The sequence below is a fragment of the Temnothorax curvispinosus genome, unplaced genomic scaffold, assembly GCF_003070985.1.
Source record: "Temnothorax curvispinosus isolate PA1 unplaced genomic scaffold, ASM307098v1 QBEX01001437.1, whole genome shotgun sequence".
Taxonomy (NCBI): domain Eukaryota; kingdom Metazoa; phylum Arthropoda; class Insecta; order Hymenoptera; family Formicidae; genus Temnothorax; species Temnothorax curvispinosus.
This window is the reverse complement of record NW_020211217.1, coordinates 292,806-319,108: the sequence shown is the minus strand read 5'-3', so window position 1 is coordinate 319,108 and position 26,303 is coordinate 292,806. Positions and strand designations below refer to the sequence as shown.

The 26,303-nt window shown below is 37.7% G+C and overlaps 1 protein-coding gene across 6 annotated transcripts in view; it reads left to right on the top strand.

The window, feature by feature from the left end:
• LOC112463596 (teneurin-a) overlaps nt 1–26,303 on the top strand; it is a 332,312-nt gene that overhangs the window by 25,420 nt on the left and 280,589 nt on the right. For 5 of the 6 annotated variants that reach the window (XM_025030073.1, XM_025030099.1, XM_025030082.1 and 2 more), the window contains exons 2-3: nt 1,556–1,614; nt 11,645–11,890. In XM_025030073.1, coding sequence (XP_024885841.1) covers nt 11,656–11,890 — 235 coding nt within the window. In that variant the 5' untranslated portion in view covers nt 1,556–1,614; nt 11,645–11,655. Of the gene's footprint in view, nt 1–1,555; nt 1,615–2,087; nt 2,178–11,644; nt 11,891–26,303 lie in introns of those variants that run through there. The other variant, XM_025030064.1, reaches the window with a different exon arrangement.

Genomic DNA, 26,303 nt, shown 5'->3' with positions numbered 1-26,303 from the left:
TTGAACGCGCTCGACCGTTCCGCGATCGCGATCGAAGCAGACGCTCGTGTAACGAACGCATCGAAATGCATAGCTTGTCGTACGCAGCGATATATGACGCGAGTTTAATGCGACCAAACTCGAATCATCAATTTGATTACTGATTTCGCAGCTTTTGATTCTATATGTTGTCAAAATATCTGTTGGAATTGCCATATATTATTGTTATACATAGCTGAACACATTATGCTAATGTATCAACTCTCTAGAAAATCATTACAGTCTACTTATGTATACACACAATCGCAAAGCCGATGTATATGCGTCCGAATTACTTCAGCCGTGTAAATTACGAAGTGGAAAATCATATCGGAATAATTGGATCGCCTGAGTATATCTGTACGATTAGGCTACAAATCCGAACAGCTTTTCGATCATGTGTACCATTTAGAGACGGTGAGCTTGCAATCGTACTCGCTTCTAGCTGAATAGCACTTGCGAGATAGAGAGATGGCTGGAATCGACGTCGCCAGATCGCCGGATCGCCGGCGGGTAGGGAGGTACGAGGAAAGGTAACACTTCCGGAACGCAATATCATTCGGAGCGAAGCGGACCGTAATTCCCACTTGCTTGGTCTTCGGAGGCGAGGCAGCAGAAGCTGCGTCTGTTGATTATCCGGCTGGTAAACACGGCGCATTGTTATCGATTGGGCCAACAATCTGCCGCCCCCATATTGACGCAATACTGCCTCGCAGTTGCATAATGAATGGTTGGCTAATGACCCTACGGAGCTTGCGGAAACCGCTGCGAGAGGATGACGGGGCGGGCGGGGGCCTGGGAGTCGAGCCACTTCCGGCATTAAACATGCACCACCCCGCCACGAACGAGTTATCCGAGACATTTATCCCGCGTTTGAGAGTTGCCTGACATACCATTTATCATATGCCGAGATATAAAAAACTAAAAAAATATAAAATTAAATTAATTTTTTATTTCTGCATCGGCTACGCGTTGACATATACTTATATTTAATTTTTAACAACAACAACAATCCATTAAAAATATTATATATTCGATATTTTTAATGATAGGTAATTTAAAATAATATGTGGTTTCGCGAAAAAATTTAAATTTATTTTTTCATTTATTTTTCTTTTCTTTTCTGTTCTTTTAGAATTATACGCTTGATGTTGAATATGAAAAATATTACATATTAAAATTATCTTTCTGTAGATTACTACATGGCGTGTGGAAGCAACACGGACATCTGAAATAAAACGCGAGTCGCTTTGCATACATATCTAGTCAAGCATTCCTGCGGTGCTTTCTAAGAAACAACTGCGTTAATCTTCGAGCACCGCATAAATTGAGATTTATCTGTACTTTTGTAATTATTAAATGTTTGTGTCATTGCGCATATAATTGAATAAATGTTAAAGTAACAAATTGCTTAGAACAGAAATGATTGCAAGCTGTTACTTTTACTTTATGATACAGTAAACGGTATTGTTTCAAGTAAATTAACTACGCTGTGTTAGTTACAGTCAATAATAACCTTATTATTTCTTATTTTCAGCTCTGCTGAACACGCGGACGCTAATAAGCAAATTCTGACCACTAGTCTGACGTGTCACTGTAAGTACCTAACGTTTAATGTATCTATGTATATAGATATTGGCATTTAGTTCTAGAAATTAAAGATTTTTTTTTTTAGTCAACCCTACGAAAATATAAACAGAATAACGGCGTTCGCAGTTGATTTAATTACAATGAATTCCAATAATCAGAACTGCGCTTAATAAAGAGCTTCTCATTTCGACGCATAAAGAAATCCGAATTGAGTTTCATCGTGCAGAGAGATTCTTTTACCCTCGTACCGCGACACAGCGAGACTTTCTTCGTATTTTTGTCGCGTGAATTATTCCTTTCTCGCGGGGGCTCAACGTCGTCTGCACCGTTACGCAACTTGTACTTTAGTACATCCCGACTGTGATTCTTTTGTAGCGGTAGCCGGCTTTCCGTCACTTTGCACGGTTTGCGTCGCGGAGAGATGGTGAAACGTTAGACGAGGGTCGCGACTTTCGCATGAAACTTCCTCCACTTTTGTCCCCGGCTGACGCCATAACGACTCTAATCTCCTTACGCTTCAAGCTGTTTTTGCCGACCAAACGAAAGTGCTTACGGCGTTGACCAGTCGGGTAAGAGACTTACAATTTACTTCTATCTAAGAAGCTTTGCAGGACGCCCAGAATGTTGTCGCTATTCTGGGCTTTATTTAATGTTCATGTCATTTTACATTTGCGCTACGACGCGAGTTTATCCCGGCATCCGCCGGTGTTATTTTTTGCAAAAGCGTTCCGGTGAATGCTCTAATGCCGGAAAGAAGTAAGAGAAAAAAATTGTAGAATTTTTTTGAAGCGACGGAATTAAGATGGTGTAAAAGCGCGCATGGTGGAAGCATTTAGTCGCGATTGAAGAACAGAAAGATATAAATCCTCATGTGACAATTCTATCGCATAGTTTCGTCAATTTTATAATAATATTATAAATGTATATATAATATTATAATATGCATTGTAAAGAACAACTTCTTATTCTCGTACAACTGTGCGAATGAGTATTGAGAGTTACATCCATGATTAGTGCACAGAGTGTGTTCCTAAAATGTTTAATCCAACTTCAACAGTGCGTTCTACTAAACAAAATAATGAGAAAAGTTCATATAAACGAACTACCATCAAACGCTAACTTTTATTTACTTTTGTTGGCTAGCTTTTTAATTTGAGTGATCGGGGCGATTTGTAATTAGAAGTATTCCTAGGATGTATTTGCTAAGAAAAGTTACATTTGAAATATCTATTCGGCCTTTCTATGCGCTGCTATTCGCAGTAATTTGTATATATTCGTTTTTTCACGAACTTATGTCACTTTGTTTAGCACAATTGCAAATTAGAGCAAGCATGATAAATCATTTATGCGTGCCAATTGTTCATAATTGCAAAATATAATTTGCAATCTTAATTTTATCCGTATTAGAGAGAGAATCACATGGTTTAATGTAATAATAAGCAAGAGAGAAATAATCTTTAATGATGTTACTTAAATCTCATTGTTGCAACGTGTGCATAAGATATGCACAATTCCGATATGAATCTGGGTAGAATGCATTGAATGTTTTAGATGGCGAGAGTGCATTAAACGGCCCGTAAAATTTCCTCGCGGAAATCTACCAACACGTGCGGAATTTCGTTTCTATTTATAGCTTATTCTCTTCTACGGGGTTGTAGAACGTTTCAGAACATTTCACGGATGTAGTGTTGAATGAATCATCCCGCGTTCCTACGCATGACACCCCAGGGGCTTTCGAAGGACAATCCAATTTCTACGACTAGTCTTTCGTTTCAAGAATGTTGTTTTCTGCAGGTCGGAAAAGTGACAGTCTGAAAGTCTTGGGGACCTCGTGCTTTCTTTTTCGACGATATCAGATAGATTTTGTCTTTTTATCGAACTCTATGTATCTCTGTATGTATTAAAAAGTCAAATGTTGCCTGTCTATTTTTGGTTGCATAATATTATTCCAATTTTTCTTAAACATACATATATACATATATGAATTATTTATCTTCGCTCATAAAACTTTATTACGCACATATAAAGCTTCGGGGTAAACCTACATCCGTATTTTCCGTTATCGTATTATGTTGCAATTATTGCAAAAATTAATTATTTCTCATGGGACTGGAAGTATTCGACTCATTGGGGAATCGTCATTCACATTTGGACGTTTATTTCAGTTGCGTCCGAGATAACAGCGTTGTAATTAAACAATAAATTTCACTTTGATTTACAATTTACTGATAATAAAGAAAGCTTAAAAAAAATTATGTTAAATTTATATTTATAATACTTAAAAAATTGGTATTATATATGCGTAATAGTGAAATAAAGAATGACTTCTGTCAATAATTGCTGTTTACACACAAACGTCTATACTTCACAATCGTAACTAACACACTGCAATTTGGCTGAACGTCGTGAGACAAATCTCCCACATTCGCGAGCCTACAAAAACAGATCAGGGTCGACGATTGCGCGACACGTAATCCCACCCGGAGAATCGTTAAATGGTTCGTGCGACTTCGTGTTAGTGAGAAACGACGTTCATCTAGCAGCATCCAACGGAGCCAAAGTGGGTTTACATCGCAGTTAAGTTTCATCGTAACGCCCCCGCGACGGTTGGATGCCGTGATGCTAAACCGCCTTTCCTGCAGTCAGTGACGACGTCGCATAGGGTGGATTTACCGACCATTTGGCAAATGAAGACGAAACTACATCGTAGATTACGGAGCAAGAGCGAGGCAGGAGTGTGGGACGCAATAGAGAGTATCGAGTACCTTAATGTATCTATCGTAGGATACCTACCTATCGGCAATAGTTAACCTGCATATTGCCGCGATTTCGATAAAAACGGAAATTCGCAATTGAGAATTTTATCAGTTTATACTGCGACCAGCGCGATACTCCTTGCTCATTGAAATAAGATATTTTTCCTCGAGATTGTATTTGCACCGATGCTCCGGTTATTTCGACATTCCGATTCCAAAGCACGATCACTTTCAAGATCGCGATGCACGCTGGCTACGTACGTATATTTGTAATTAAATAGAAGAGTCATTACCAAGAATAATTGAGCTTCAAAGAGTCGCTAACAATCGACTTTGTAATCACTGCAATCGAACGGAACGGTCGTTAGGATCCGATGCCTTCCTTCTCTGATCTCGAACGAGAACGTCTATAAACGGCGCGGCGATGGACCCGTTTGCTTTCTATCGACTGCTACTTTGAACTTTCGATAGCACTCAGTCTATGACACGTGGAAGCTCTCTTTCGAAGTAAATTAAACGGAAATCATTACCTTTCTCTCTCTCTCTCTTTCTCCTCTTATTCCGAGCGCATCTCTTTCGCCCTTTATCGTTGTTAGAGCTACGCGAGCATTACTCTTCATTTCGCGCACCGTTTTATTTGCAACAAGAAGTATATCTTTTTGTTGTTCAGCATAGAAAATCTTTGTTCATGACACAAAATATTAAATTATTAACAGATCAATCTCTGTTCATTGCCAAGAATAAAATGCTTCCGTATGAATCGTTATCCGACATAAATAGAGATTCATTTAAAATACATAAGATATTGATGGAATCATAAAATAAATTATTAATACACAGTCCTGACTAATGCTAACGAGCAAAAATATGCTCTCGGAATTTTAAAGGTGATACATCTATAATTTGTTTACAAAAAGATCTGAGTGCCACATACATGTGATGGTTATTCGATACTTGTGTGCCTGCTCACCGTGCTAAAAATTTCCGGGAAAATAAATACTGCTCTGATGCTGGAGCCACATTCGTGTCAATATATTCACGCCCTGGTGATGCCTCGCGGTTTTTCGATTTTGTCAGGGCAAACAAAATTTACGAGTAAATCGCTTCACTGTAATGTTATAATGCCATCCATCCTCATCGATTATCACCGCTTTTAATAACTTCTATCTCGTCTCCATGAATCATCATCAATCGCGCGACAGATTTTGAAATATATTTTAAACTCTTCTATCAGAAAGAGAGAGAAAGAAATGGCGAGTGAAGGGAGGCAGAGGGGGAGAAGAGAGAGAAAGGGAGAGAGAGAAAGAGAGAGAAGAGTCATCTAGAAACAGATTCATCTTAATCAACAAATTATTATATATAGAAAACATGACGCTAAAACATGACTAAGCTATAATATTTATGAACTAATAAATACAGAAATAAATTTATTTGGTAGAAATAATTTCTTCTGAAGTTTGCAACGTGTAAATTTTTTCGTCACAAAAAAATGTTTTCAGAAAATAAATGTTAAAGTAATTAATGGCAAGTATATATATGAAAAAATAAAGATATGTAATGTGATACTTTACATTTATTGACATGCAAATTCTCGTGAGTGGGGACTAAACAGCGGGAAAAGGACAATGCATATCGTTAATTCGTCGATATAAACGATCCACTTGATTGAGCAAGCAAGCTCATCTTCGTGAGAGATAACACCGGGCCGGGCACGATAGGTCGCGACAAAAGTTAACGAGATGGTGTTAATTAAATCCCGCACGGTCGATCGCGAGTGGGAAAATTTGACAATGGATGCGCCTACACGTTCTCGTTGGCGCATAGGATATACATATATGTATATACATATACATTATACATATATATACATATATACATATATATATATATATGCATATATATATTATACATATATACATACATTACACACATTACATGTACATACATATAGATATACAATATACGTCAGCTTGTCTATGCATCGACGCGCTACCACGACGGATCGGTCGGTGGGCACGGCCGGTGGTCGAACTCCGATGAATCGATGACCGCTTTTAGTAATGATGTGTACATGGCAGGCCATCCTCTCCCGATGGAACGCCGCGCCGGGGTCAACGCAGGACGCCGCGGCCGCACCGGAGGATCGTATGTAGTGGCAGCCGGAGTTTGCCGAGGGGGACTTATTACGTCCCTGGAATTACCATATAAATTATCGCGTGATGAACCCGCCGGAGTGCGAAACCGTGCACGCTCCAGCCTTTGTCGAGGTTTCGGTTATGGTTAATCGGCCACGCCGTTTAATTGACATTCTGCACCGCAAAATGCCACGGAGGCCGCCGTTGCCGTGCAATTTTCTTCATCGTGCTATCTATTCGATCCGGGAGGGGATGATTGACGGCCGCGTTTAGATCAATTTTAGCCAAGTGCTGGGATTTTCGCGTAATCTCAAATCTTCTTCGGGACTACAGTATTTGTCGCGAATAAATAACAAATAACATTTCGTTATCGGTTTTTGAAAAACAAGAGATTGCTTAAGAAGTACACAATAAAAAGGTATTATTAACAAGACATGTACGTCCTTCTTATTCGCGGCTCAGGAGATAAGAATATTTAAACAGGGATTAATAAACGAAGAGGCTGTCTATTATTCATCTCTAATTCACCAGTAATTAATAATAGATAATCTCTTCGTTCATTATGGACGAACGTTTGTTACGTTAAATGCACCGGTAATATTGTCTATTCAAAATACTGTATTTCATATAATTCTGTGTATCTTGGATTACGTACGGCGTACGGCAAAGCGCCGAGAAACGCACACACCGAACACAAAGTAAATTTATGCCTGTGCATGCAGTATGCTTTATGTAAATTATAAACACAGCGACACATGTGCTATAATTAATATGTATTCAAATTTCTATCGCCAAAGTCGACGAGTGCCTCACGGGCGTTTCGGAAACGTTCCTCAGATTAAAGCTGTATAATTATCCGGGGCGGCGCGATGATATCGGAGGCAGTAGCGATGGCGGTCCAGCGATGGGGAGCTGGGTGAGTGTAATATTTAAGGGGCTGCGCCTTCTTGACGAGCAATTGGGGTTCACGCACATCCCGATGAATATGCAAAAGTCTTTCTCAAATCATATCTGGCTACACAGGTCACCGGTCTATGTTTCATGCATTCAGATGCCCTTCTTACATTCCTAAAAGGCACCGTGGCGGACTTGAACAATGTCGTCTAATGTTACCTTCATTAGATGCCGTTTAAAAACCCTGTCCACATTTCTCGTGAAATTCCCGCCGGGATGTGGTATGCAAATCCCACTCAATTCGCACGAACACGGGGAAACTCTTAAAGCCTTTTATAGTATGCCTTCTCTAAGACTGAATTCGTGGTCTGAAAGTCGGAGTGCCACTATATTCTCAAGCGTAGGTATTACGAGACGACTTTTCGCGCGGGTTATACATATACGTGTGGCTGAGGATTTTTAACCCCTTCTAAGAGGTTACGACACGCGCAGACTGATTTATATTTACGGAGTTACGAATATCGCGGGTGTGCCACCGAGTAGGGTGAAATCTGACGTGCGTTTCGCGTTTCCCCCCGTGCGAACAAAGTTTTTCGTTTATTTAATACGATAAACGATGCGCGTAAAAACCAAGCACTGCATACTTTCGTCTATTTTCACAAGAACAATTTGGTATTGTCGTTGAGAAATGACGGAAAAACTTTCGCGTTTACGTTGACTTATTATTACACAAGTGGAAACGGGGAATTCTTTCTTGGCAATAATAAACACGTGCGACATGCCTCAATATTAAGAACTTCTACCCTAATGCTTGTCCTATATCTGACGTCGGATGCAGCCAACGAATTTTCCCGAGATTGCACCGCGTTCCCTCATAAGATTATGATTTTTGGCACCAACTTTGCCTTACTCGCTGGAACATCTCCGCAACAATCTTATTAACCATGATAACTCGCAATACGTGATAAGAGAAAGACTTTACGTAACGTTTAACCTTTTCTTGCAAGCTTTCCCTATTATCTTTATCACACAAAACTTTTCCAAATTTAATTATATTTAATTTTATACTAAGACGATTTTATTTTTGCCTAATGTTTTTACTAGAAGATTAAAATTAATCATTAGGTTAATATGTCTTAAAAAAAAAAAACAGTTCATCTTTTCTTTCTGCGAAAGTTTTTATATTAAATTTTTTATGTTAAAAACGGCAGTGTGTGATAATGGCAAAGTCATACTTGCAGTCAGCAAATCCCCGACAGCCCTCTTCGCGAAGCACTTTATATCGTACAGACCCATTATATTATCAGCTACGTGTTATAAGTTATAGCAATAAGAGCTCCCTACGGCTGTATGGTCTACTTTATGTTTACGATCCCTTGTAAAAATTTTCTATTAAAACGACGAAATGCCGTTCGCAACCGTGAAATAGACAGTACAGTGTGTAATATTGGAGGAGGTATACAATGCTACATTATCTATTTTTTCCACCATGGAATTTTTCCTCTGTTACGACGGCATGAAAAAACTACACCTTGAACGTTACTATAATCGCGCACATAAATTGAAAATTATTCCTCGATCGTTTATTCGTGAAACTAATTTCAAAACGGGCTTGTTCAAGACTATCGCTGAAGTGATATAACTATAATCGATCGTATCGAGATTAAATGGTGTAAAAATTTTTACACAGTTCATAAAACGTCCTAAAAAGACGTATAACAAAAATTAAATATTTATATAATAACAAGTGTGAGATTTAAAATACGTAATAAAATATATAACCACAAGGCCAACAATTTTCAGACCTTGATATTGTATTTCCTTCGATTAATATAATAAAATAAATAAATAACCGAAATATATAGTTATCATTGTTATATTTTTAAAACTGGAATTTTATTAAATTTGTTTTGATATTCTGGTTCGTTCTTCTGTTGTTTATTGGTTAATAGGTAAAATAAAATTTGTTGCGCAGGAACAAGCCAATATCCAAGTCAGATAAAGAGAACAGGATGTGAACGTCAAATTGATACAATAAAATTGATATAAAGTATCACTTCACGCTATCACACATTCAAATTGTTTTAGTGCTGCTTAGTTAAGAGAGAGAGAATTGGGGTTATGAAAAATATCAGTCAATAATATGAAATCACGAAGATTGACAGACGATCGTCCCTTAACGTTCCTCTCGCTTTGCTCGGAAAGAGGCACTCGACTGCGCTTGCGGGTTCTTCGTTAACTCGACTCGCACCACGGAAGATTTCCGATTCACTTACGGTTTGACAAGTCGCCCATATTCTCGACACACTTACGCGAACGAAGGAGGCGAGGATGCGAAGGGCCGACAAAACAAAACATCGTAAAGTGCCCTCGTGTGTAGAGGATGCGACCTGTTAGCTACTATTGAGGCAAGTGAGAAAAGTGGCTGTGAGAGATGCACGGCGAGATGCATAAGGGGGCGCACCTCCCAAGTACGGTTTATCCCCCGCCCGGCTTTGCGACGCATTGAGATTTATTAACGTGACGCCCGACACCGCAGGATGTCTCCCCATAAATTTCACGGTTGCAAATTTCTGGGAATTCACGCCGATATGCTCGTGGTTATATGAACCGTCTCGTTTAACTCCCCTCTCCCCCTCCCCCCTTCCCGCCGATTTTGAATTATGGCTGGATATAGCTCGTCATTCTGTAACACGGTTTCCTCTACAGTATTTGAATATTATGACGATTGCCGAATTATTTTTAAAAACGTGTGCACGAAAGCGTTGTTTATCAAATACGAATTATAAATTTATGACGTATACATTACAACCATTATTGTACTTTTACAAAATCGATCTGGCATAGCTTGTGTGTGTGTGTTTGCCACGTATACAGAATTTAATTTACTTCCATCTCATTCAATTTTCATATAATATTTGCCGAGCAAATTCCCTGACCAATTCTATCGGATACAGCCATCGGTAAACGGCCGTATTTATTTTCTTTTATTGAAACGGGATCGTGTGCGCTTCATGAGATTGTTTTTGCTATATTCACATTTATATCACGTTTGGAAGTCCACAATTATTACGTATCATTAATCGTGCAAATATGATCGACGAGCTATCTTTGCGTGCCGACAATGACAATGGATTAGCATTAAATCCGTTCTTCGAATACGTGACCGAAAACGTAACACGGCCATCCCATTTGTGATACCAGACCTAAACTGAAATTTCATAGTCCAAGGAACAGTGAGAGATCTTAAGACATCACTGTTCGGTTCTCCCTCGGAGCATCAATCAGCGGTTCCTGCAATCAAGGGAGAGCAACAGCGAGCGAGGACGTCTCCATGGGAATTTCGAGAGGCATCCACCACTCAATTATCTACCACCATACACATTCAAGATCTTATCGATCTACAGAGGTCTCTATTTGAAGGAAGGTCAACAAGGAAATTCTACGAAAATCTAAGGTCGCTTACTATTGCAACGACTGCATAACGAATATAAAATATTTATTAACATTAATGGTGGGTCTTTATCAATTATATCATCAGAATCAAAAAACGAATTTAAGAAATATAATAAATTTACTTCGAATAGTTGGTAATTAATCGAGACATGTAAAATATGTTACATATGTAACGTTTTCGTTTTGCTCTCGTCTACCAAGTAAGTCCAAAAACTTTTTAACGCTTTGTTACTCGAAATATTATTGAAACCAGAGAAGAACGTTATCTCCTTTACATATTAGGACTGATAATGTATATTAATATATTCTATATCCCAGACATAAACAAACCTGTCAGCATCCAAGCTAGAATTATCTGCATTGAATATCAACAAATATCGAGTATGCAATTCGATTTCGTTCGGCCCTGAATGATTCCGAGTAACGGCCGTGAATGCCTAATGAGTCGCTGTTGTTCGACGTTGACGTACCATCGACGCTCCACGTAATGGCATCATTATTATTCCACGCAACAATTTTCGTGTTATGTTTGACTCGCCATTTGGCATTCTCATACAAATCTTAAGATTTTCTCTGCGACGTGCAGACAGACGCTAAAAGCAGGATTTAGTATGCCTCTCTTGTACATTGTAATTGCTTCGAACACGGAATTGACTTCAATATCTCTTAAAAATCTACCTCAAATCATAAAAGAGATATTTCCTATATGCAAATAATAAAATTTACAAGAAAAGCTTTTTGTAAGACTTATTATGTGCTCCGATCGTTGTATAAATTATCAATCACTTGTTACAGATGCTGCAGTGATGGACAGCGAGGGCACGTTGGGCCGCGGCCATGCAAATGGGGGCCGTGGGCTGCGCCGTCAGCGGTCCCTGGAATGGAGAGAACGGCGCGGTTATGGAGCCAGTGCCCAATCCAGTAGCGATGATGAAGATAACGCACGTCACGCAGTGGGGCCCGTGTCGAGTTCATCCGTTGCAAGAGGCGCTCGTAGCCCTGGTCAGGTCTTTGCCTCCATTTTGGCGCAACAGTATGGCAGTAAGTTTCATTCTTTATTGTATAAGCTCTTTCTATACAAAAAGCTTAGCAAAACACCCCCATTGTATTAAAAAAAAAGGGAAAGATACTTATTGTTAGATAACTTCGTTATTTGTGTTTAAAGATACTTCTTAATTTGTTGATTTTAAATTTACGTTGCCTTCAACATAAAGTAGCGTATATACTAACGAATAAACTAACAAGAAAACAGAAACTTGCTGATGTGCATTGCATTTATATTCGGTGCATGTTGTAAATCTGCGATACAATCCCATGTTTGTTATATTCAACGAAACGATACTCGTGTATATTTGCAATCGTCCGAATCTATACCAAAAAAACGTGATTCTGCCAACAATCATTGTCTCGTTGTTGATTTTTCTCATCGATATCTACTTTTGATTTACAGTTGATCCTGTTTTCATGGACGAATTCAATGACAATATATAATATTATAATATTTATTCGATATAATGATTTTTCGATCGAGAGATGCAATTTTAGAGTATTTTGACACGCTTTATAACTTGTTTTGCTATAGTAAAGTATCTTCATTTAACGCTTAACAATATTCATATATAAACATAAAATGTGTTATTAAATCATACATGTAATTAATTTCATGACAAATACAATACAGATTATAGATACAGATTTCTATTGAATATTAATAACAATTGATATCTTTATAAAAGATATCACCGGATAATAAACAAAAATCTTTAGCAAAATAATAACCTTGTTATATAAAGGCGATCTCAGTATTTTAGTAAATACTCTCTCGTTCTGGTAACTCCATTAACCTATATGTTCAATTTTGAATTGAAAGAGTCTTAACACAGGAAAAATCTCTAAACTTAATAAGAATCGCGTCCCTGAATAAGAACTGCGGGAATTTAATGTCAGATTTTGCGCACGAATGCATGCAACGTGTAAATATAACAAGGAACGTTATCAACTATCCCATTATTAAGTCCAATTGCGTGTCGTGACTTTCGCAACTGCTTTAATTGCAGTGCGTCAAACTAAAGTTGCTTCTTTTTCCTCTATTTGATCTGGTATACCAATAACCAAGTTTTACGTGCCTCGTTCATCATATTCCATCAAACACCCAGGAGCTCGCCCATTCAGTCCGCTTCCCTTAATCTCGCCTCGGCTTTCCACCAAACGCGTAGATTAAAGGATTTACGAAATTAGTTTTACTTCCTCGCGTCGTCTACAAGCACTGCCGGATATTACGTTCGAAGACCAAAATCAAGATTGCCGCGCGCGCCGGCAACCTCCTTCTAATATAATACCTAATATAATGGGTGTGAGCACTTTGAAAAGTAAATGAAACTTAATTCACGAATAATAATTTTCATAGACGCATGCACTATGTACAGAAAGCAACGCGCGTTACGTCTCGAAGCTGTCTCGTACAATTGATCGTATCAATATATAAATATACTTTTAAAAAACACACTCTAGCTCTAACGACGGCACAACGAAGTGGGTCGGAAAGAATAATGCAATAAGTCCGGATAAGTTGTCTCATATGGTATTCCGTTATCTGCTCCCCTAATATCTACTTCATCATCTCCCTCGTCGTTTCTCCATTCCCATGTTTCATCGATTCGTCTTGAGGTTGAACAAAGTAGGGGACGTTGCGCGCATCGACGATAGGGACGAACTCAATTAATAGCGATAGTCCGGTTTATACTATATTTCTTGGTTGCGGTATCAAGCGAGAGAGAAAGAGAGAGAGTGAGGGAGAGTCTAGCAGTCCACCTCACGTCTGTCTGCATTTGTTCCAATTCACTTGCTGCCGATTACCGCGCTGCCTCTCCGCATTGATCCCACGTCGTCCTACCCCATTTTCATCCCTATTCTCCCATTTCCTCTGCCCCGTATCTGCGCTCGACCCCTTCTCTCTCGAGCCCATCTACCACTCGACTCGGTGGGTACAGCGCAGTGTCACGTAACCGCACTCGAAATGTATCGAAAGAGGCGATGTACCGACAACGTAATGACTCGCCTTTACTAGCCCGCAGCTTCTCCTGTTTGTCCCATTCCGTTTCCGCATACCATCCTCTCGTCCGCCTATTTGATACGCACTTTATTGTGAATCGATATTATACAGTTTTCCACGACAATGCAATCTCCAATGTTTTCCGTTCTTGAAAGAATAGTCGCGTGGTCACGTTTCAAATCTCGTCGTTAATTAATCTATTTTTGTCCGTTAGTAACATTTGTCATAATTAATGATGGAAAAGCAATCAAAAGGTTTATTCGTTATGTTGTTATATAACTCAGCGCCGCACGATAGATTTTAATCCGAGTTTTAATCGTTTCTTTGACAATGTGTTGTCGATAATGAACCATTGCGGAAAGAATCACGCTCAAAAAATCAAACATCACAACAAAACAGTAAGTTAATAGTTCCAAAACATGTTTTCTAAAATCACACTCACACTTATCTTTCTTGTAGATACTCCCTAACAGGGATATATGTGTCACGACATTATCATCTCTATGATATAATGAAAAGAGATCTCCTCCTTTCCCATGCCTTCTTAGCTCGGATCAAAATACCTATTATAGCTCTTCGTCAGACGCGAAGGAAAGTACCGTCTCTTTATTAATGGTATCCGATGTGTCACGTTACAAGAGGGCCCAAGCGCGTCGATATGGATGGCAGCTCTTAATCTCCGTCCGCACAGTCATCAATATATTGATGTCCAGTCGTAGGGTCTGTCTCCAGGTTAGTCTGGACTGAGCCGGCCTAGACATTATATTGCCAGTTCATTACACCAGCAACGGTTCATATCACGCTTTACTACCTTCCGGAAAATGTTGTCCCCCGAAATGGCGATGTGTGCAGAAATCTCGCGTATACGATGACACCGTATAACGGCGCTACGTGTATTATCCCCAAGAGATTATATAAATTGGTAATTTGGTACGGCGAAATAAATACAATGGCAGTCTACGGGATTATTACGCGAATGCCCGCCTATCTGTTTATCGGGCCGTTTCATTCGCGTTAATCAAATATACGTTTATACGTTATTAAATATATGGATATTGATACATTGATTCATATGTGTCTATTGTTCCATATTTCGAACTGCCTTTTCTCCTCCCCTCTCCCTCTCTCCCCCTCTCCGGAATAAATTCCATAATCGATACATTGCGTAATCGATCAAAAGCGACGCGTGCGTTACTGTCGTTTATAAGCCGACGCAGCGTAAATCTCGAGGTTGCAATCACGTGGAGTCACATCATCGATTTATATTTATGTCAAATATTTACAGAACACTGTACTACACATCGTTACGTTTCGCGGATATAGCTGCTGGTCGAGGGAGAGTGTCATGACCGAAATGAATAAAACAAATTCAAAGATATCATAGCAAAGTGTGTTCTTAGTATTAATGGGGGCGGTAACGAGAACTAAAAGCCGACTGCTTTCCCAGCTAAGACTCGAGATCTTCTAACCGCGCTCGAGCTCTCCATCTGGCCTCCGAGCATTTTCAAGTTACTACATACCACGGACTCTTAGCTACCCGATGTATTCTCAAGGATTTCAGAAGATGAGGTTAAGCCATGGATAAATTTTTAATGGTCAGATGGAAGTTTCAGTGAAGTAATCGTATGGTACACGCGAGATATATCGGATAGAAGGATTAGTTTGGAATTCGAATTTTTAAAAATAATCAAGTCATTATAGTTTGAGGATAACGAAATCTTGACAAAAAAAAAAAAACGTAGTTTGCTGCGACGGACGAAAAATGTAATGTTATTTCTGTACATTATATGATAAAATAGATTAATAAGTTTTGAGCATCTAAGTTTTGAAAGCATTTTCTCAGATATTTTGAATAAAAAACAAATTGAAACAGAATTGATTTGATAGTATACTGCTAATTTTCCCCGAGTTGCTATCTTTACGCGAATGTTATTAGAAGTTTTAGGTATGTGAACAAAGATTATATAATGGAATCCTTATTCGAGTGTAACGGCATATATGTGGGAGTTGGAAACTCTAAGACACTAACGTACGGGATTAGATATCTGGAGTTCTCGTAGCGGGCCCAGAAAATGGGTTAAAGCAACAATCATTAGAACGTAATGCGAAAGTTTCGTCGAGAAAGAAAGCAACGGTCTACCGTTTCCACTTATTCTATCACGTCAGAAACTTACACACTAGCGAGCGTCGTAGCTATCAGAAGGAATGAATAATTCGAAGATGTCGGATCGCATGATCGAAATTCACATGTCTGGGAATCGTTTTGAACGTCAAATTACGAGGGGGTGGGATGGCGCTCTCTTCGAGCGATCGCTTGAATAATTACGTTACAGACAGTCAATCCATTTAAATCACTCTATTGCCGACAAATGGTTCATTAAAATGCAGCGGATCGAATTCCTGTCGCACCAATTGCGTAACGTAGCGCGCGCGTGAATATTCTGATAAATTCTAATAAATCTTGTCTCGATGAACCTACTGCCGACGGTTGAGAAAGGTCGCTAACGCGTTTGTAGACAACGTAAATTTGCATTAACAAAATTACTTTGCATCGCAAAGTATATTTGATGTAAGTTTGCAATCATTAATACTCAAAAGTTTATTTTGAAGATTTATATATCTTCGACCATTCTAAAAATCATTACTTAATTTATTTAAAACTAGAAAACGGAATCGATATAATACTTCTACAAAGATATCTTTTATACATATATATTTGATTTTTATTTACGAACAAAATTTCAGCTTATTTGTGTGTCTAAGCATCAAAATTTAAGCTTATTAAGATTATGCATGTTGTTAAAATATATACAGTTCTCAAACTTTGTTTGTTACATAAATTATGTTTTTAAACCAGACTTGTAATTTATTTTTTTTTAATATTATATTCTTCTAAGTATATATCGCAGTATAATTAAAATCGTATAGCGGTTTTATGTTATAAAATCGTATCTATGTAAAATAATTATAATGTACAATGTAAATATAATATATAATTTGATACTGTGTACCAAATGTTAACGTCACGTGACCAGGGATTCGGTAATATTCGCATAATATAGAACCAAGATTGAAGAGGTATGTAAGGTAGGCCTACATGACCATAAGTACCAGGATACGGGCTTGTGTGCTTGACTGAATGTTCTCGCTTCTATATCCTATATCAGGCGGCGCCGCAACATAGTCCAGCACGCTGTGCCAGTACATATGTACATGTATATGTACATAACCAATAAATTTTCGTACAAATCCTTCCCCTACTTCCTAATCTCCTATCACGCAATAATGGTACCTGTTGTCCCGTCTTTAACACCGCCGTCATGTTAGGTGTGTAATTATAACTCATAACTATAACATAATAATACCCGATTATTCGCGCAAAAACAACGTCTATTTAAAATATTTGCTCAGCATCAATATTTAGTAATACTAATGTCACTTATCGATCCACCATTAAGACTAAATACCTGTAACGGAAGACGAAGTAGTGCAAGTCAACGTTTAGCCATACTAGCATGCATTCAAGAGAGAAATGGAAAACTTTTAATATTCTCATAATCATAATATCAATGAATAAAAACAATAAAGGGGTGCTATATGAATCATTGTTATTTTTTTAGAAATTTTTATTTCTCAATAAATCATTAAATATTTATAGTAACGTATACGTTAGTCTTGAAATATTAAAATTGTGTGAATATTATCCGGTATATGAAATTATAACTATGTAAAATATAATCCCAGTAATGATAGTAACGTTACAACGTTTGGCCATTGCCATTGCTGTTGACGCAACAGCCAAATTACTAACTACACATAAATTACGAACTGGATACGTATCTCCTCTTACCAACTCCTTTTCCTCCTATGCTGCAACGCTTGATCATAGAGCTCGTTTCAGGATTACGTACCGACGGGCGACCCTGCCGTAAATATCACTCTCGTTTTACGTTAGATGCGACTTCTCATCGGCAAAATAAACATGCCGGAGGTAAAGTTATCTTAACGAGAGAATCATCCCCCTTGATCTACTGAAAATGATGTTTCCTGGTGCTTATTATTACTGCGTAATCAAGCTTTTTATTCAGATGCGATAGAAACGCGATATACGCGCATATATGTGCTATGTACACATTTGGAGTTATCGGGTTTTTTTTTGCAAATTATTGTTTTTATCGATCGTTGTAAATTGCTGTTGCGCGTACATAATTGCCCGATCGTACTTTTCTGATGAAATAACAATTAGAAAGGAAAACGGTATACTTTCTGAGAAGATAATTATCTCGATATTGCATTTGCTGCATACGAGATTTGACATTTACAGAACGGTTGCTAAAGTAACTAATAATTTAGCTATTGACACAGTATGATAGTACAATAATGAATATCTAACAGTATCGCGTATTTGATTACAAGAGAAACCGAGATCGAGTGTCAAACAGCGCTGCAAGCGATTAATAATGGCTAACGATCTATATATGTGATTTAATGAAACGCGTTATTACGTTTCGGGACTCAATGCAAATATCTGGATGTCTATCCGAAAATCGACCGATACCATGTGCGTTCGCAAAGCTGCAGAGCGAGAAATGCAATATGACCACTCAATATCTAAAATTGCTTATATGCCTCGCAAATGTAAAATTGTATATTCCGTAACAGTCCTACCAATAGTGTCATTAAGCGCAAATCGAACATCGGCTGTATGTCCTAAAGCTTTTCGGTTGATTATCTAAACTAAACGATCGTCGATTACGCGTGAACGACGTGCGCGTGAAGACTAGCGGGTTTCAAAGTTTCGCAGAGCAGACCAGTTCGCCACTCTGTCGCACTTACCCGATACTAGCGGATAAATGTCGCCGATGAAGAAAAGAAAAAGAAAAAAAGGGTGGGAAACAAGCGTGGTACCCGATACTGGGTTTCTCATTATTTTAAGTGACTTCAGAGGCAAGCCCAGCGTATATATATGCGTACCATATATCACCACTTGCCACTCAGCCCTGCAGTATCGTATAATCGAGTTGTCAGGCAAACTACCCCTTACGGAGAATGGGTCTACTATCGTTGTCGCCGCCGCAGACGCCACCGACGCCATAGTAGTCGCCTAATGCACGCGTTATTACGTTACGCGCATTTAAAACTCCCCTCCTATTAGCAGTTTGCCATCCTCTGTCGTCTGGATCGAATCCGTGGAAGACAGCGGTGCACGAGAGAGAGAGAGAAAAGTGACGCGCGCAGGTGTAACTTAATTGTGTCGCGTGGTGGGATTTAATGCTAGGAAAGCTGTTGTGGATCGTTCATAGAGGTGTATTTGTGATTTTGTAATATCTTCGTATGACAATTACACTAATGACGTTAATGACATAAACTTTACTTTTCCTAACTGTCACTTTACATCAAATCACAGTGAGAGAGAAAGAGAGAGAGAGAGAGAGAAATATTTTTCTCTCTTGAGAACGTTCGCTAATATATCATATAATCTACTTTAAATTAATATTATACTTTCAATATCAATGTATTATACACACACAACACGAATATACTATATAATAGTTGGAGTAGTGAATCAATATCAACGTGAGGATTATCTAGACCGTTGCTACGCATTAATCAAGATATTCAATTATAACGATACGCGTTCTACGTGCGGGCAAATTGTTTCCAGATGCAAATCTATACCGATATCGTCTGCCGCATTGTCGTCCCCTATTATTCGCGAGTCGGTTTGTCACTTATAGCCACCGTGCCCACTTCTGCCGTCGCATACCTCACCAGAAGCAGCACTCCTATTATTGCTCGCTTTGATGTCGGAACAGTCCTTCGAAATACTGAATTAATTTCTGAAAGGAAACGCATTGCGTCGGGGCGCTCAACTACCGACGCAACTGTCGTTATTTAAGGCGAACAATTATATCGAGATAATTTTACGACGTTTAACGTGCATTACCGCCATCCAAATGGATTCGGAGCGGAGTGTAACTCACGAGTATCGAGCAAACGTTATGTGATATCGAAATACTCGAGTATGTCTGCGCTACTATCTCGTTGGTATCGTTGCGCTGGAAAAAAAGAAAAAGAGATATAAATCGCTTCCTAGAACGAGAACACTCCAGAGGCCCGAGAAATCCGAGCGAAAAGCCGATAAACCATGCTGGTTTTAATGAACTTTCATTTTTCCGCGCGAACCTTTGGGAATACAAGAATAACAATTTTATTTTCACGTAAAAGAGACGGCAGGATCGAGTTGGAACGTCGCTATTTATTACTTTCGTTTTAAATCTATTTGTACATTCATAAAGAAACCGAGAAATATGGTTTAATTAAGATTTAATTCATAAATTATATAAAGATTGAATAACATATTATTAGATAAATGTCAGATTTTTATGTATTAGTACAAATACAATTAATATCCTTTACGACTTTTTTTAAATCTATACTATAACTTTCGTATCATTTAAACACCGATTTTACTCCGTACGCGTGCATGTAAATTAATTTCATTCAAGTGTTACCTGTAAGCTATATGCTTGTGCATCTCATATTACAGCAGAATGTTTGTTCGCGAAGGAAAGCAACGATTACACGATCTGCTCGGTGAGCATCGACAAAATATTGTATACTGCAACCGACCTTCACATTGGAATAATAACAACGCGAACCGCACATCCATATTCGTTTTGCGGAATAAGGGCTGAGCCTACCTAGCGTAACTCGTGCGCGGGGTCACTTAATAATGCAGATGGAGAATGCCCCTAGTCCCGGAACACCATGTGTAAGTCATGATTAATATTTCAGTTGTCGACCAAGAGGTTGAGGCGAGGGAGGACGGCGGGGAGGAGCAGTCTAAGGGCGGGGGGGATGTCCGGAGTATGAGGGTACCGACGGAAGGACTGACCATTGCAAAAGCGTAGGAGGTGCGCGAAGGTTTCGTTGTCCGGTGCGTTGTTAATTATTCGCAAAGGAAATTAATGCGCTCCTTGCAATAATTTACACCGACCGCGGAATGAATGGTGGCCAGACGGAATTATTCACGCTTCGTGGATCATAATTTCGGGCGTAAGGTTTTAACGTCTCGCGTGGAGATAACCAAGATGTCGACGGCTATTACTAATGCCTCTAAAAGGAGCTCCGCTATATACCTACTTACTTTATCTACCTGACATAAAGAAAACGTGTGCGCAATGCAATGGGAGTTCTTGAGATTAGTATAGATTTATAGAATGTACATATCGGATTCACGGTGAGACGTGCTCTCATGTCGCTCATAAAATTATTAGATACTTTAATCTAATATATATTCGATTCAGACCACCTCATATGTAGGTATATCTGCCTTTTGTCGAAATTTCCATTAATATGTCACTTCTCTCTCGCGTACTTATCGGATATTTTATTATATATTTAGATTTAGACAAAAGAGGATTTTAATCAAATTTCGAGATTTAATGTATTTAAATGTCAAAATTGAGATCTAATTTTACTCGCTCGAAGTGGTTCTTACTAGCTAACGATGTCACTTAAAATCCGGTCAATAAAAAATCCCATTTAGACTAAAAATACTGATGATTGACGTTAAATTTTCCGTTAGAAGTATTCAAATGTATCCTAATTAAATGCAAGATTTTTAATATGTGTGACATTTAACATATGCGTAAAATATTGGCTAAATTTAAGATGAGTTAAGTCAGTATTAATATATCATATCAAAAGTACATATAATGTACAGCTGAAATAAAAATCAATATCTTAGAACAAGACCAGCTTATGTCATTCTGTGGAAATAAAGAATAAATGTCTCATATTTTTCGTACACGTTTCAATATTTCCTTTTCATTCTTTCATCTGCGGAATAACATATTTAATATCTTGAAGCCAAGGAGTAGTCCTGTGGCTTCAAGATATTAAAATAACTCTCTATTATTACGCGGTAGCGTAATGAACACCTCGTGCAACGTCTCTAGAAAATTTTAGGAAATTTTACATAACGAAATGTCAAAGCAGAACATTAAGCTAGACTTTGTAGCAAAAAGCGGTAGACCGCAAGTAGTTGGGGTCGTAATGAATTTACCGCGGTCGCTCTTTAACAATGCGCATCTCACTATCGCGCTGCTGTTTCGCCGCTAACGATAACCTGGTAAAATACGTTCTGGGCTCAGCGCTTCCGCAGCGTAGTGCTCGAGGCTTAGATTTTCTAATCTATTTGACACATTACTTGCTATCAGAGAACTTGAGATTATATGAAAATGAAGCAATATTACGTACGCATTTAATGCGTACATAAATGAGTGTAAATGCAAATTCTTACCATTTTTTAAATCATTCTTTTAATAATCATTAATTTTTTAAAATTAGAAAATTATTATCTCTATTATTATCTCTATACTGTTCTATTTGACGCTAAAAATTATCATACTTAAGTGTATAACTTTTAATGTATAACTTTTAACATTAGTTACTGCGTAGTAATCGATCAACCAATCGGGCAAATCGAACAATCAATTTTGAGAGTAGATTTAAGAGAATCGCAGAAAGAAATATATTTTCATGCATGATAATATCGGATATTATAAATAAATATTGAATGAATTCATATATAAAAGCATCATGAATAGTGTGCATTTATTTTCCGTGGAAAATATATTTGCTCGAATCAATAATTTAACGTTGTACTCATGGCAATTACAATATTACTATCGCGGTTTTGCCTCTTTAATCTCGATGTTGATTTCGCTATGTTATACCGATTCACAATATATAACTAATTTATAATTAATTAATTGCAATTTTAACAAAAATATTAGGTGTGTTAATGTGTTTGTGTAATCTCTTGAGAGACATACTTAATTCGTTATATTGCTAACATTGCACATTGTCGACCATACCTCAACAAACATTTGTTTATGTAACTTCTGTAGTATAAAAAAAATACATATTTGTTATTATTGGATCATTACAGTCTTTTTCTTATGTGCATTATAATCCTTGTTTACGTTAAAGCGGACTATTTTGTTTTCTATGAAATACCGGTAGAAAAAGAAGAAATGAGGAAGGAGCGCGTAGAGGGAAACTGATGGAAAGTTTGAAGCTAGGGGATCTTCTATCGATGGTATGCTATTCCGCGCCAACGTCGTCAATAACGGAAGATATCGATATGTAATTCCTAGTTTCAAGGATGATGAGAAAAGTTCTCGTGCCGTTCATAAAATATATAACGGATGTACTATTCATTACTGTTGAAGGGGGACTCAACGGTAGTAGCCGGTAGTATAATAGCACGAGAAAAACAAAACATTAAGTAGATGGGAATACTGTAGCGAACGTTGAACTTCGAACCCTTCGAACCCTTCGTCGTAGACTACAATTCTGTTTTTTTATAAGCAATGTGAGAAACGAAGCGGGCGATATTAAACTTCGGCATTCTTTTACAAGCAATTGAGAGAAAAGTTTCGTAGCTATAATATACATTTATTATTGCCAGACACAATCGCCGAACAATCCAACTATTATGAATATTATCTTAATCCAATTTGGTCTAATTAAAATATAATTTACATTCACTAATTTAATAAATTAATGAACTCAGAGTTTAATTTCGAATCTCTAACTAGAATGTAATTTCTGTCGTTTTTTTCGCGTATAATTAATTACTGAATGTATTCAATTATTACATAATTTATACGCTTGGTGCTAATATACTAATTAGAAAAGAAAATCGACAAAATTACCTAATAAATATTCTATAAAATGGTCATCAATGGAATGGAAATGCGTGTAACACATGAAAAATAAAATTTCAACCGCAGATACTAAATGCATTTAATCGTATCTTTTTGCCAAAGATTCAAAAAATTGCATACACTTCTCGATCGCCCCATGCAAGTTTTCAGACAAATACACTGAGTTTCTTCTTTACTAATGTTCGTAACATAGACCTTTCTTTGATAATATGCAGACAGAATCGACTACTGCCTTTATTTTTCTTCGTCTGAATGAAATAACATTGTTCCATATGAAAATTGTATTATACACTATTTTTGTCATAATTTATACCTTTTCTCTTTCTATATTTTTTGTATTTTATAAAATCATACAAATTTTAAGGTACTATACAGATAACAAATAATTAAATAATTCACGTTTTGATAAATTTCAATCATTTGTTATAGTCCAATTTAGAATTTGCATACCAAGAATTTTATATTTGAAAATTTTCAGTGATTGCAATCTTTTTTCCGACATTCCACACATGTCCATTTCTCTGTCTCTTTTTCCATTATACTGGCAATGTTGCCAGTGACAGCGGTTGTATTTGACCGAATGTTTAATTTTTTTAGACTACATGAACCCAAAATGACGTATTAAATTTTATGTGTTAACATTGTGCGTATCATTTTACACTGTAAGCGTCAGTCGAAATTGCTACTACGATAAAACGTGCCTTTTTATGAAATATCATTGCGTTAACTGTGTTACATGCGTTATACGACAATGGAAGTTTTAACGGTCGTTTAACAACCGTCATATTGAAAATATTTCTAACGCGGTAAAAATGTCAAGTATTTGCAAACGTATATTTATTACCTGTAATAATTGTAACTAAAAAATAAAAAAAATTTTTTTAATTGCTTATATATGTCTTTGTAATAGTTAATACATTTTTTAAAACTATTATTCTGACATATAAATGTGATTATGTGAGACACTAAATTTCGATTTTACAAGCAGAGAAAATAATCTTCATTGCTGTAGCTTCGTTGGTCGTATTTAAAATTACGTGATTTTGTAAGAAAAAGGAAATACATTTTACGATCGATAGATGTTATTAAAATTCCATAAACTTACAAAACTATTTTAAATATTAATGGTTTTTAAATATTTCAAATGTTTAAATATTTTTTAAAATATTTTAAATGTTATTTATCTATACGGATACAAGTGTTCATATATCTCACAGTAACTTCTTTTAATATAATACTTTCTATTCTTAAATATATAACATATACGCTCCAACTATCTCTATAAGATAGTAAATATTCCTTAAATCCCAAACATCCCAAACAAATAATAACGTCGCATAACACCACGATCGATGCGAAACGTGCGCACGATGTCGAATGCACGCGAGACAAGTAATATCATTTTGATAACTTCTACTACATTGTATTTCATCATTAGTATATACCTACATCGCGCTGTTGTTGTAACGGAAAATTGTTCGCATTAACGAAAGCTCGAAATATTCCGCGAAAGGGACACGCTGTCGTAGGCGGAATGCAAAGCACAGCGGGTATGTCTCATTAGCAGGCATCGTTATTTTCTCAAACGGAGCATCGGCTTATTATGAGCCGTCGTAATTGTATGTACAACGTCTCGTCTCGTCTCTCCTCCCTTCCTCCCCCGAAGGGTACGCGGGCGCTTTAGGCTTTCTATCAAAGAGCTTGCAGTTTAAGAAGCGGAAGGAAGAGGCGATGGAAGGCATGGAAGCAGTCGGAGAGTGGCCCTTTCAACGGAGACACTTTGCACCTGTTGAAGGTACAGCCACTCCTCGATCTTGCCGAACCCTCCCACTCAAAGTAACTCCAACCTCTGGCAGTTACTAGAAAAACGCTGGCGAATTCCCTCCTAGCGCCCGATTTCGTTTCGTTGACATCTCGGAAATTGGTTTTCGATATGAGCCGCGACGTAGGTATCCCATTGTTCCTTGTGCGTGCGACAGCTGCTCGAAAATGCATCTCGCATCCCCTTATTGTGTCTTTTTCTTTCCTTCTTTGACACGTGTACACCTTTCGCAACAGTACATGTTTCATGGGCGTTTGAAAAGTTCGGTAAAAAGAGCCTAAATTATAATCAGGAGTCGAGAAGAAATTCCACGTTCAACTCAAATATTCATTCGTCATCGGGAAATACTCGAATTCAAAACACAAAAGCAAAATTGCAATGCTGTTGCAAATGGAAATGATATTCAATATTTGTGTCAACGTTATTTGCAGTTGTCACAAACATCTGTTGCATTCTTGCAAAGACTGCATATTGCAACTACCTTGTTCGTTTCCATATTCGAACCTGCATGCAGTTTTGTGATGACTGAAATTGGCCACGAAAATAAAATATGTTAATGAATAATTATTAAATTTTTTTGTATGGGGAATTATTTCTCCCCCGATTTCGATCTCGCATATATTCTAGCAATACAGAGGTACCGTGAAATGCAGTATCTCACGGATATCCCGTACTTGTATTTTAACGCAATGCAAAATTATTAGAGGGGAACGCTTTGGAAAAGCGCGTATTAACTACGGGCCGCAACGCAGCGTCGTTCACAAGCAAAATTTTGAAGAAAATTAACGCGCTCCGCCCCGAAGTAGCGTCGTCTACCGTGTCCAGGTGTACACGGGCCGT